Source organism: Ciona robusta, chromosome 4, assembly GCF_009617815.1.
Source record: "Ciona robusta chromosome 4, ASM961781v2".
Classification (NCBI taxonomy): Eukaryota; Metazoa; Chordata; class Ascidiacea; order Phlebobranchia; family Cionidae; genus Ciona; species Ciona robusta.
The window spans coordinates 4943960-4956907 of record NC_143238.1 but is presented as its reverse complement, the minus strand read 5'-3'; the positions used below and the strand labels follow the sequence as shown (position 1 = coordinate 4956907).

The window sequence follows — 12948 nt, the reverse complement described above, 5'->3', positions numbered from 1 at the left end:
AACAATTTTCTGTTCCACAGTAAAACGCATGTATGGATAAAACGAATTAATCTTTAAGCCATAAAACTAAACGTTTGTAGTAAATACTATTAAAATAAATTAATACATCTGATAAAATAAAATTGAGAATATTCCAAAAAAATTCTTAAAAAAATATCATTTCAGACTTACAAAGTAACAACTTTAAAAAATTAAAAATTCTCAGGGCTATAGAGTAGACATTAACAAATCATATTTTTCAGATTTTTAGGGGAATTTAAAAATGTGGAAATTTTTAATATTTCAGTTGTTTTTGGTTTCATTATTTTTAGAACAAGGTATGTAATGTAACATATTATAAATTCTTGTGATGCACAGTTATACCATATGTTAAGATAATTTACCATGTATATTTCCTGAACCATTGATAAGAAAAAAACAAATTTTCTGCTTAATTTTTTCTGCTTAACAAAGTTTATAGTAAAGTGAGGAAGACAGGACACCTTTAGTGCGTATTATCTAAATATTCTGATTGTGTTTTAAACATTTAACGTCTATGTGAATCCTGAGAATACGGTTTCATAGTTCTTTGAATGATCTTTGTTTACTACCAACTAAGAGGAAAATAAAACTGAATAGGTGTCCCGTCTTCCCCCACCCTACTATGTCATTAATCAATAAAATAGTGGATCTATTTATTTTAGTAACATGTGTTATTTAACAACAATTCAGAACAGTACTAAGTTACTACTTGTATGTAAAAATCATTATATTAAATGTATTTCATTTATAAATTTCTACACGGTTTTACCTTAGGTTTATGTGGTCGGCAACAACAAATCCAAGAAGTTCGAAACGTCATAGCAACACAATCAATATCTCTCCCATGTGCAGTTCCTGGTGCGGATAAGTTCCTAAAGTGGAAGTTTAAGGCAAACAAAACTGATAGCATTGAAATTGATGCAGCTCAAGTTTACCCGGGATCTATCACAAGTATCTTCAACCAGTTTAATCTTCCACCGTGAGTAATAAACCTAAAAATAAGTATTTCCTTAGTTGCATGTCATTTAAGCTTATATATTAATTTATTTTGTAGAATAAAGTAAAGGTTCTAGTATTGAAAATGAGTATTTTCTTAATTGCATGTTCTTAAAATAACACTTTATTTATTTTGTAAAATAAAGCAGAAATACTAAACCTGAAAATAGGAATTTATTTAGTTGCATGTCATTTAAACTTTTATTTTAATTTGTTTTGTATAAAAACATACAGAAGTTAGAATTCCTATACTTTGTTTTTTTGTGTCTTATACTTGTGCATGATTCAAAATGGTATATTAATTTTGTTTTGTTGGCAGTGAAAACTTTTTAGTTTTTTACTTTATATGTACATGTAAGATTTTGTTGAAAGCTTTTAGTCTGGTCTTGTTAGGTTAATTAAAAACTATATAGGAAGAATCAGCCATCATAATTTAAATGAGGTAGTTAAATTAGGGAGTACAAAAATATACAGAACACAATTTGCCAATTTATATTTTATAACAAAAATCACAACATTTTTTTACATTTATTATAAAAACAGTTCGGGTCCCAATTTTTTCTGTTGAAGCAGCTGCATTACAAAATGCATTTGATAATTCTATCCAGCTTCAACATACAAAGGATCTTAGTTTCTTTGTTAAAATCATGGGGAGTGCTTAAAATTAATCTATATAAGCAGGATAAGCCTGCTGTGTCATTGTATCCATGACCCCAATGCACTGATCAATGATATGTGCTTTGTTATAGGAATGTATGAGAACTAGTCTTATAGCATGTATCTTTGTATCTGTATGTTTTCTGGTAAGTCTGGTACATCTGTTACCAGAGTTTTTGCTCCACTGTTAACAGTGAACGTGGTGCACTTAAAGAGTGCAATCAAGCATGAAAAACATCACTAATATGTTAAGAAGGATTTAACAAAGAAATATCAAGATATGAATTGTTTTATCAACTTAATAAAAATTTAGTCGAGTTTTGAAAAGCAAGGTTGTTCTTTAGTTAATGTGTAACTTTTAAAGAGAAGTGGTCTGATCTATTTAAAGTCCCGCTTGGAAGAGATATTCTCCTAACGCAACGTAGTTTCGATTGGCTAGCATGGCGTGACGTATATATGAACTAGTTCCAAATAAGGAAAAGCGTCGCAGGTTTCAAATCTTTTGTCAATTCTAGTCACAAGCGTGGTGTCATTATTCGACGTCCTAACCAAGACAATGAAATCGGCTTTAAATGTTGTGGAAGTTGTCGTGTTTCTATATTTCCTGAATCGCGCTGTTCGCGTTTAATTACACACAGGCAGAGCTGAAACGATTGTTCACAACATTCTAGTATTTCCTGCGGCGTTATCTAACACAGATTAAAGAATTATTACGTCACAGAATCGATTCAAACCGCTTATTATGTATGTGGACGTGGTTACGAATTTTAAGGAACATATGTCGAAGACGCTTTATGAAAAATGCAAAATGTTGAAATCGGTTTAAAAATAAAATGCAGCCGTGGATCCATTAAACCTGCTATAAAATTCTTTAGCACCCTCTCCAATACACTTGGAACAGTTTAACGAGGTATATTTAATATGATACCACTAAATACCTAAAATTCGCGTATACAAAAATGGAATATTAGAATACCGCGTGTATACAAAAATGGAATATTAGAATACCCCGTGTACAGATTTACAAAGTACAACCATGAAAACAACGCATTCGGTGATTAATCGGTTGCGATGGTAAAACGCTGGTTAAAATAACGTAAAACCAACAGGATCTTCAATGTCTCGTGATTGCGTGGGACGACTATGACGTAATAATCGTGTTTCGACAACGAAATAGCGATGTACAATAAAAACGAGTTCCCACAGATTCGGGTTCTGTGGTTCTAATTTCAACTGAATAAACGCGCACTACGATTTTCCTGTAGAACATTTACAAACGAATAGTTAATTAATAACACGATGGAGCTGTGAATTGTTAAAACAGGATTTCGGAAACGCGTTTTGTAACCCTTGGTTTTAAAGCGAGTCCGACAAAGCGGCGTCTTAACACAGACGAAACTTGTTTGAAGATTTTACAAACACTAGAATGTACTTTCACGTATGTGAAATAAAATGGTTTCGGTTTTCAATGAATCCAGACGCGTTGTCAGTAATACTAGAAGCATGATTTCGGTTCGACTGTAACTCAGTCGCGGTTACTCTTATTTTAAAGTATGACAACGTCGGGGGATGTTTCGTTTTAAACAATTATCCACACAGTAACCCACTTACGCAGAACCCCCGCTGATTTTGAGTTCAAATGGTACAAAATGACGCCAAGGGATGTTGGTCTCTTATGCGCCAACTGTACTTATTGATTTGTCACAATTGCTATTGTTACGTACCATTGTTTGTGAATCATCAATATTCTTGAATGTGAATTGTCATTCAAGGAAACGATAACAAACGAAACAATGGATTAGAACGTACTAGTGTTCTAGTATTGCCGGTTTATTGAACGGGCGTGTCTCTTTATTCGTATTGGTGGATCATCACGGTTTAAACGACATTTACTTCTCGAATCCAACTATTGTCTCGCCACTTCTACGTGAAACACCTAACGTTTGCTCAGCGCGATTTACACCAATCATAAACGATTATTGTGGCACGTGGTATTCGCGGTGGTAGAAGCCAAACAATGACGTCATAATTATGGCCCAAAACCTGTCGTTCCCACGCAATTGATTCACCAGTGTTGCTTGGAAGCAACTTTCTTGCATTTTGTGTAAACAAAGCATTGTGGTTTGAAATATTAATGATAAAAACTGATTAAAACCAGACACAACTGTTCTGCTTATCTAGACAACATAGACAACTGTCCATATTTTTTTGAATAAAGGACAAAATGCAATCTTTGAACTAAATATAATACACAATAGCCAAACAAGCTTATGGAGCTAAAAAAGTAAACCTTTGGGTAGTAAACATACTGTTTTTTAACTTGTAACAGTTACAAATTTAATTGCCCACAAACCTACTGCAGTGGTTCAGGCTTATATCTGGAAAATTGGGTCCCTGGTGTCTAGTTGTTTTAATTTATGTATAATATTTGAAATAACGCAAAAGTGTTGAGAAGCACTGTGTTAACAAGATACCAGTAGTGGGTTTGATTTTGTACACACTGGTTGATTATCAAAAAGTAATGTAGTTGTTCTTGAATAAATAAAAGGTGCATCTTCACAAAATTCAATTAGTTCTTATTGTTACTTATTAAATTTCTACTTACAGCATGCATGTAATTTCTAACACAGACTAATTTAGTTCTTGCCCTACTACAGTGTCTAAATTAGAACTTTAGAAAATACTCAAACTGACAGTGTTTTACTTTGAAATAGTGAAAGTAATATCATATAAGGAAACTAGCATTTGATTTACTGCCAATAAATTAACATTAAAAAGAATAATTTTTATCGAATCATTTGAATGTGTGTCTTTTATACTGAAAAACAGAACATTAACAATTTGAAATGAACATGATAACTTGTAACAAAATATATATGTATGCTATAGGGACCATATACATTACAAAACTTTTATGGTTACCTTGTGTATCCCAACATTGGAAATACATACAATTCATTATAGGATATTAAATATATCTTTTGTACAAATGTATATATTGTATATACCCATGTACAAAAACACACCTGCATATACAAAGCTCAAAATTTTCATATTGATGCTAATTCTAATAAATTATTTATTTCAACAGTGGTAGATCATCACTTGCGGGTGGAAGTCTAGTAATAACTGAAGTTGGTGTCAGGGATGAAGGTTTATACTGGTGTGAAATATCGGGGGTTGGACAACCTACTGTATACAGTGATAAGATACCAGTGCATGTGTGGGTTACTCCACAAAACCCACAAATTGTGGGCATAGGAAATGGGACAGTACTTGAATACACTGAAACTGCTGTGGCAAGATGTAGTAGTAAGGTATGGATGAATTACTGATAACAAAAATTACCTAGTTTAAGTTTTTATTTAATTTTAGCAATACCGCAATTTTGATAAGATTTCTGTAGCTTCGCATCAAGCAGTAAAGCAACTGTTAAAAGTTCTTTTTACATATATACAACATAACAATATCAAAGTCCATATTTGTCCCACCTACACACACTTAACAGCATCAACATATCTTACTCTCCTGTTTAAATATTCAACCCACACATTCAAACTGAACATTAAAGTGTTTAAATTTAATAACAAGTGTCAAGTCAACATACAAGGACCATAGACCTGTGTTTACCAAAATTATATCCTGATTTTATCATATAGATATTCTAAAGGCCACTTTTACATATATACAACAATTAACAAACCAACGAATCAATAATTATTAATTGACAATTCTCCTTACATGGTTTTTACTCGTAGCGTGCCTTATCAACTGTTTTAATTATTTTCATTTTTACTATTAGAACTACACAAAAAATTAAAATTCCTTTTAATGGTATGTTAAAAAATGGTTATTGACTTGATCTATCAGCTCTTGAAATATACACCGCAATTACACAACAGATCAATACTTAATCTAACAACTTATTCTTTTACACAGGCGGGCAAACCTGAGGCCTCTCTCGTATGGATGAACGGAAGCGTCGTGATACCAAACATTGCCCAACCTGTTGTGTCGAAAAATGCATTCACAGACGACCTATTTGATATTTCACTCGACCTAATCTTATCCTACCCAACAAGATTCGATCACGGAAGAAACTTTCAATGTGTTATCGACCATCCAGCGTATTCGGAACCAAAGTCTATCAACCATTCAGTTAATGTTCTTTGTAAGTTCAATATTCTAAATAAAAATTAACTATCATTTGCTAACTTTGCTTGTAGTTAATATTACTAAACCACTTGGAAATGAACAGTTGTCAGCACTGGTGTAGAAAAATAAAAAATAAGAGGGGGTTTAAACGCACTAAGAGTACCCGAAACATTTTTTTTATCAGAAACCTACACAGTGCTGCACAAGTTATTATGAACCATTATTATGTCATAATCAAATTTCTTTTTCAGACCACCCAGTGAATGCTCGTATTTGGGCAAACAACACAAGCAAGTATGTTTATTGTGAAGCTGATGGTTACCCAACCCCTACATACTCATGGGTGAGTGGTCATTATGAGTTTCAATAGTAACACTACACAATGTAAAGTCTGTTACTATTGCATAAACCAGAACTGTCAGAGTGAAACAACCAAAGAATGCATTAGTTCGTCATATTTTTATAGCAATGTTAACACATGTAGAGCTATCCATAATTGTATTTTTGTCTTTTAAAATGGTTCGCTAAGTAATTTACATTGCAACGAAAATTTAAACAACAACTTACACAAAAACTGCCCTTATTTTTTATCTTTACCTTCACATTACATTTAACCCTATTCTTATAGTCACAACTTTAACAAGATTAATTGTTCATTTCAGGTAATACCTGGCAATGTGGATGGTATAGTTGGACCAGAACTGTACATGACTGACTTGTTCTTGTTGCCTGGCAACGAATATTTTCAATGCACTGCTGATAATGGGATACCAGATCCATTAGTTGTGAGAGTTACTGTGGACAATTTACTCTATCCGTATGGAAGTAAGTTTTAACATATTTTATGTTCTGATGCTTATACTTCATAAAAATTCTACTGAATTAGATTATAATTTAAAAAATCAATAAGTTGCCGACAATTTTGGAATTTTTTAGCCATGTAGTATGGATAGCTGGGTAAAATAGCTTTATTATATGTGACCATAAAACATAGACATATGTTAAAACAAACATTCGTACATGAGTGTTTAAGACCTCAGTATTTGTCAAATGTATATGTTAAAAGGAATTCCTGGTTCAAAAGGTTACTTAGCAAGTTAGCATCTAGTAAGTGTAAAGTATGCACTTACAATATGAGTGTGAAGACATTGGCATGATAATGTAGATGCAAGAATGCTGTATATTTTTTTCAGAACTAAATGTATCTTTATTTCAGAACCTGTACCGCAATTTTTGGGGTTGGATTGGTTTTATTGGCTTGCCATTGGTGGTGGAATACTTATCCTTATCATTGTAGTGATTGTTATTATTGTGTATTGCTGCAAGAAAAAGAAAGCTAAGAAACTTGGAAAAGGAAAGCCAAGGTAAATACCAAATAAACGTGAAATGTGTTTTATGTTATTTGAAAGGTATTATACAATATGTTGGTAATGATAATGATACCAAAAAAAAAAAATATTCTGTTTGAGTAAGGTTCTATGGCGGGCAGGTCAGGGGATCTGGGATTTAGGCTAGAATTGGTATACTACCTAATCAAAAATATAGATTGGTATTAATGTAAAATAAAAGTTCATTTTCATAGGAAGAGTTTTAAAGCATGTTGTCTGTTTGTGTGTTTTGGTTTGAGCTCATTCAAATTCATACATTTCCACCTAATGATAATGTGTTGCATGATCATTATCATTTCAAAATCATCAAGTTTCTTTTGTTATGCTGCCAAAATTTGTTGGAAAGAAAATCCTATCTGTTATATTGTTTGAATAACAATATCTATTGTTTTATCATAAACCATCAGTTCAAGTGCGAAATACAGCAAGCCTTCTATTAATCCATCAAACACAAGACACTCCCAACCAAGTTTGCTGGAATTTGACTCAATGAGGACACCAGATGGCCGGGAATCAAGCAGAGCTCCGAGCGAAGTTGGAACAAAGAAATCAATGCCAAGGTGCATTATGGGAAAACATTTGTTACTTTAAAATTTCATTTTCAATATTTTATTTAGTTTTTTTAAATAAAACTTTTATATTTTTAATGTTCTGTAACGGTTGTTACATCACAGATCGTACTCACTTGAGCACTTAGTGGAAGAGAAGTACGGAGAACCACGGAGCAGCGTACAAATCGTTCCAAACAATAGAATGTCTTATGGAAACCATTACGATGATACAAGTCTAAACAGACATGCAAGCAGAGAAGAAATAGATAAGGTGTGGAAAAAATATAAATGAAACTTTTGTGTGTTTGTTTGTTTTCGCAATTGTTTTTCCTTTCTATGTAGCTTTTGTATTTTTTGATTTTCAAACTACCTTTTTCGAGTTTTTAAAACAAAATCACTGTTAGGCACATTAAAAATTTCAACCACTTATTCTAAGTTAAAACAACAACAACTTTATGTCACTCACAGGTTGCTGATCACATTGAAGTCTTGAACAAAAGCTGGGATCATCTTGCTCGCTCCAAAGAACATCTTGACAGATCTCGTGAAGAGCTTCGCGTGGAACTTCCTCCCAGATATCAATCCCATGATGATCTTCACCATCCTCATCACAGATCTAATGTAAGTTTATTAAAAGTTAAAGGCTTAATGCAGATGTAACATAGTGGTAAGTAAGATGTTTACAAAATTGGAAAGACTTAATAACAAATAAATACGTATAAATAATTAACAGTGCAACCAGTATGAAATATGATATGTACCATAATAGTAATATTTATTGATATTGGCTCTTTATTTATTTAATAAAATACTTAAAATAATATGTCGTATTTCATACCTAGTATCTTCTCCATAGGCAGACCACTCTTTTATATTTTTTCTTATTATTTTTAAACAAGTATTGTTAATACCTAACAGTGATACAATATTCTGCAAGAAAAGTTGATTACAACATTTTTTAATAAAACTTTCTTTAGGAACGATTGGCTGATCAAGACAACTATCCATACATGGATGATACATTAGATAACCGGTAAGTTAGATGATAATAATATATTATAGAAGTGTTGAATACACCATGTGTGTCTGGTGTACAAAACTAAACATGTTTATGTGCGGACATGAGGTGTATGTATGACTACACCAAGTGTGTTATGAGTATATATTATATACACCATTGGCAAATAGATTTAATGCATTATAACAAATCATGACAACTGGCAGCACAAATCCCTAATTGGATTATATCTATTATAGCAGATACAACCCCCATTCCCAACCTATGTACCGAGAAGAACAAACACCCTGTCGACAGTATTATGATACGTAGGTTTGCATGGAACACTAACATTAACCCCTGCTTGAGTCCGTGTGAACACATATGTTGCATGTTGGTCACTGTTTATATGTCTCATATTTACATCATTGTATACTGTATGTCCACATCACATATTGCTCCATTTCAGTTCAATGTGCTATCTGATTGTGAGCAAATAGCCATTATTGTGACCTAAACAATCACATTATTTCAGGTACAACGATGAAAACGGTTACCAAGGAAACAGTGACAATTACAACCAAAGGCAGAACTACGATGACCAGGACGGTTACCAAGGCAACGGGTATGATGATCAAACCTACAACCAGCAAACTGATTACCGTGACAACAGAAATGGCGGGTACCGTGACAGCAGAGATGCCGGTTACGATAGAAATGGTGGTTACCGTGACGACCGTGACTACAATCAACAAAATGACCAATCCCAGTACTATGATCGTAACAACAGCTATGATGATAATGAATTTGATGATGATCAGAGCTACAACTATGACAGGAGGGGTTACCAACCTTCTAACCTGATCTGAAGAAACCATTACCCGACCTTGGATAAAACTACGCAAGTGGAAAGTGAGAGGACTTTGCAATGAGATGACTTGGATCTAACTTTGTAATTCATCATTTAAGACAAACTGTAGGAATTTACAAGGACAAGGTCTAGATGTTTAAGACATTGTTAAAGGATGAAATGTCCATCATCAAAAACAGTGGCGAGCAATGTTCTGCCTTTTTCTATTAAAAAAAGTACTGAGAAAAGAGAGAGATATTGTATATATCTCATTTAGTGGATTTCTACATAGATTTTGAGTTGTATTTTATAAAACAGCTGCATTTAAACACTTTCCTATTAATTGTTTAATGTTTTTATTAATTATTTTAAAACAGCATTTTTGTTGTGCATAATTACTTTTTTAACAGAGGCTTTTCTGTAACTTTTATCTAAACATTGTGGTCTTAGTATAATTAAACTAAAATAAGCATTGTGTTATAAGCATTGTGTTTTAATACAAGTATTTTTACAAACTCAATCCAACTTGTGAAACTTAACGTTAAATTGTGCCCACTTTTGTAAAATTTGAACTTTAACATTTGTTTAATGTAGTACAAATGTAAAGAAATAAAATTTACTGTTTTTAAAAGGTTTATTCATAATGACACATAGGTATAAAACTAAGGGTGAATTCATAAGTATGAAGAAAATTATTTTTAAAACATTATAAAATTTACAGTTACGTTATTAGAACTTTCTGAAAATTATAATATGTTTTGTTGGAATACAAAATTATTTTCAACATAAAAATAGTTCTGCTGCATTTAATAACAGTTTGTGTATATAAACATATATAATATTGTGTCCGAAATATAAAGTAATGAGAAAACAGTAACATTACTGGATATAGAATCTTAGAAAAAATGATATGGAAACAGTATTTCATTTAATTTACAGTGCATTTTAAAAAGTTAAGCATTAAAATCTCAGACAAAACAATTTCATATTATTACATCTTTTGCTGAATATACGGCAACACAAAAAATATAGTGACCAGTCAGGTTTTGATTCCGTTAAAGGGGCATACCAATGAAAAATCAAAATTTGTGTATAAATAGAAATGCTCAAAAGAGATCTAAAGGTACCACCAAAGTTTCGAACAAGAAACAACTTGTGAAAAAATGTGGAAAAGAGACACAGATATGTGGGATCACTACTCTACAGCTGGTACTCTAGGTGAAATAATATGTTAAACTCTTAAAATACTTTGCTCAAAGTTCTTCTCTTTTCTTTTTTGTGTATGACGGACATTTCATATCAATGTATTCGTCCCAATTCTCAAAGACGTTTGAAAAAACTCCAAACGATGCATCCATACAACTGGGGCCAAAGGGTGCAGTTATAATACCTCTTGTATTGAATTCCTTTAGGGTGATGTATTCATTGTAGTCAGGTTTTCTGTAAACGTTTTCATTCTTTTGTACAATAGCATATCCCCAAGCAGAGTGTGTTTTATTTCCTGGATAGCAAAATGCTTTCCAGTAAACCCCAGGAATTTTTACTGGATTTTTATCCATATCAATATCATCTCCATTCATCCACCAAGGGTTGTTATTCTTATCCAGTGCTACGCCATGGGTGCCAGTTATAATATACACCTTCTCACCAGGTACGTAGTCAAGTATAGTATGCTGTGCTACACACTCATATACCCTCCAAACCTCACGGTTAAAATCAGCAAATTGAGGAGCAGCGTTGGTAAGTGTAAATGTGCCCAATTGCTTTTCCAAATCTTGTTCATTAATTGAATTTGGGCTTAAATGGCCTCTGTCAAGATTTAAACCATTGTGAGTGTAATCTTCAGTGACAGCTTGAAATTTTCTGCACTGCTCCATTTCATCTTTTTCAGCGTGTCCTATCATGGATTCAATTGGATCAAAGGTATAATCATCAAAAGAACACAAAGCAAGAGCAACCCGATACCAATATTTACTTCCGGGCCTCGGATTTTCTTTACCATCTCTATGCAAGACAACAGTATTAGCAGTATACACAGGAATTCTCTCTGTTGTACTGAACATTGTGGCAAACACAATCCTTCCTTCTTTACCGTCTTCAATTTGGTTTTGACATAACCTTGCCAACCCTCTACCTTTAGCATCATATGGTAGAGGCCATGGTGTTCCATGGAAAAATTCATCACAAAGGCCGCTTGTTACGTTATCAGTTTCAAATTCTTCTTCAAGTAGCTGTTTTCCATCACAGATTGAGAGAATCATCAAAAAGATGAAAATAGGCACTTGATTTGGTAACATTTTAACAGTCCTATTAAAATCTGTAGGAAAAGACTTCATATTTAGTTAAATGATAACATTAACAGAAACAATATAACAGAATTTGTACTACTTATTTTATAGGCTAATTGCTTAAACCAAATACATGGACTTTTTATTACTGTTGGTCTCAAAATGAAACAATTCAAGAGTCCTAAGACACCATATTCTATTCTATATGGGTGAGGTTCTACAGCAAGGCATGCTAGTGGCCCAAGTTTTAACATGATCTTATATGCCTACAAAATGTATAAGGTACAATTTAGTTTCTATAATACAGCACTAGAAGTTCCTGCAGCAAATATGTGCAACGTACGATCAGTTAATTTAAATTGCTTTGATGTTTTTCGCTGAACAGAAGCATTGTTCAAAACATTACGTTTAACTGCACACAAATTTCCGTGAACATCCTTTGAAAATCCTGTCCCAAGTGCTTGAACTTCTATTGTTAAACTAGCGAGTCGCTCACATTTCCTGTATAACGCCAAGTCATAGTCAACAGTGTGATGTAACAATGTGATTAAACAACCTCCCTTCTTCCTACTCAACACATGCAAATAATGCAGGAAGTTGATGACATCATTCTCATTGTGACCAAGACTCAATAACAATGAAACATCATCGATGATTAAAACTTTCCAAGTCATTTTCTGTAATTTTTGATATAGGTCTTTTAAAGTAGAAGAAGAATTCGATTTATCTTCATTTAAAGATAAATATTCATTCAAACTGGATCCCAAAAGGTCCACAACCTCCAGATTCCTTTCAGAGATCTCTCTTTCCAAGTTGCATCCGATTTTTGATCCGGAGACAACATAGTGAGGAGGGGTTTGCTCCAAAGAAGTGAGAACTACTTTGTGTCCGGATCTTAAGTAGAAAGAGATGAAATGATGAAGAAGAAAAGGAGCTTCAATAAAACTGGGTCCTCCATCTTTAAGAAGGATGAAATCTTCTTTCAATCCATCTGTTGTCCTCCAACCAAGAAAATTATTCAACTGATCAAACATTTTGTTTAAAT

The 12948-nt window shown here is 32.9% G+C and overlaps 3 protein-coding genes across 5 annotated transcripts; 1 reads left to right on the top strand and 2 right to left on the bottom strand.

The window, feature by feature from the left end:
• Window positions 1-161: 161 nt before the first annotated feature.
• On the top strand, window positions 162-10246 carry LOC149736939 (uncharacterized). 3 transcript variants are annotated; one of them, XM_089876848.1, is made up of 13 exons: window positions 162-317; window positions 796-1000; window positions 4766-4991; window positions 5614-5845; window positions 6081-6172; window positions 6492-6654; window positions 7046-7193; window positions 7625-7777; window positions 7892-8039; window positions 8237-8389; window positions 8746-8801; window positions 9029-9094; window positions 9301-10246. In XM_089876848.1, exons 1-13 carry the CDS (start codon window positions 263-265, stop codon window positions 9632-9634), a joined length of 2031 nt encoding a protein of 676 aa, XP_089732974.1. In that variant the 5' UTR covers window positions 162-262; the 3' UTR covers window positions 9635-10246. The 3 variants fall into 3 exon arrangements, with proteins under 3 accessions (XP_089732974.1, XP_089732973.1, XP_089732975.1); XM_089876847.1 differs by having other exon boundaries at window positions 9026-9094; XM_089876849.1 differs by lacking the exon at window positions 9029-9094.
• Window positions 10231-11951, bottom strand: LOC149736938 (endonuclease domain-containing 1 protein-like). Its single transcript, XM_089876869.1, has one exon. It carries the CDS (start codon window positions 11949-11951, stop codon window positions 10869-10871), a length of 1083 nt encoding a protein of 360 aa, XP_089732995.1. The 3' UTR covers window positions 10231-10868.
• Window positions 11932-12938, bottom strand: LOC149736937 (elongator complex protein 6-like). Its single transcript, XM_089876872.1, has one exon. The coding sequence runs from the start codon at window positions 12935-12937 to the stop codon at window positions 12200-12202; it is 738 nt and encodes a 245-aa protein (XP_089732998.1). The 5' UTR covers window position 12938; the 3' UTR covers window positions 11932-12199.
• Between the last annotated feature and the right edge of the window lie 10 nt (window positions 12939-12948).

Bases quoted from the DNA above. Each gene is read 5' to 3' on its own strand.
- LOC149736939 (XM_089876847.1), top strand. From the start codon at position 263: ATGTGGAAATTTTTAATATTTCAGTTGTTTTTGGTTTCATTATTTTTA. The intron at 4,992-5,613 runs GTATGGATGAAT...TCTTTTACACAG, and splicing joins TGGCAAGATGTAGTAGTAAG to GCGGGCAAACCTGAGGCCTC. The intron at 8,802-9,025 runs GTAAGTTAGATG...TATCTATTATAG, and splicing joins GATGATACATTAGATAACCG to CAGATACAACCCCCATTCCC.
- LOC149736938 (XM_089876869.1), bottom strand. From the start codon at position 11,951: ATGAAGTCTTTTCCTACAGATTTTAATAGGACTGTTAAAATGTTACCA.
- LOC149736937 (XM_089876872.1), bottom strand. From the start codon at position 12,937: ATGTTTGATCAGTTGAATAATTTTCTTGGTTGGAGGACAACAGATGGA.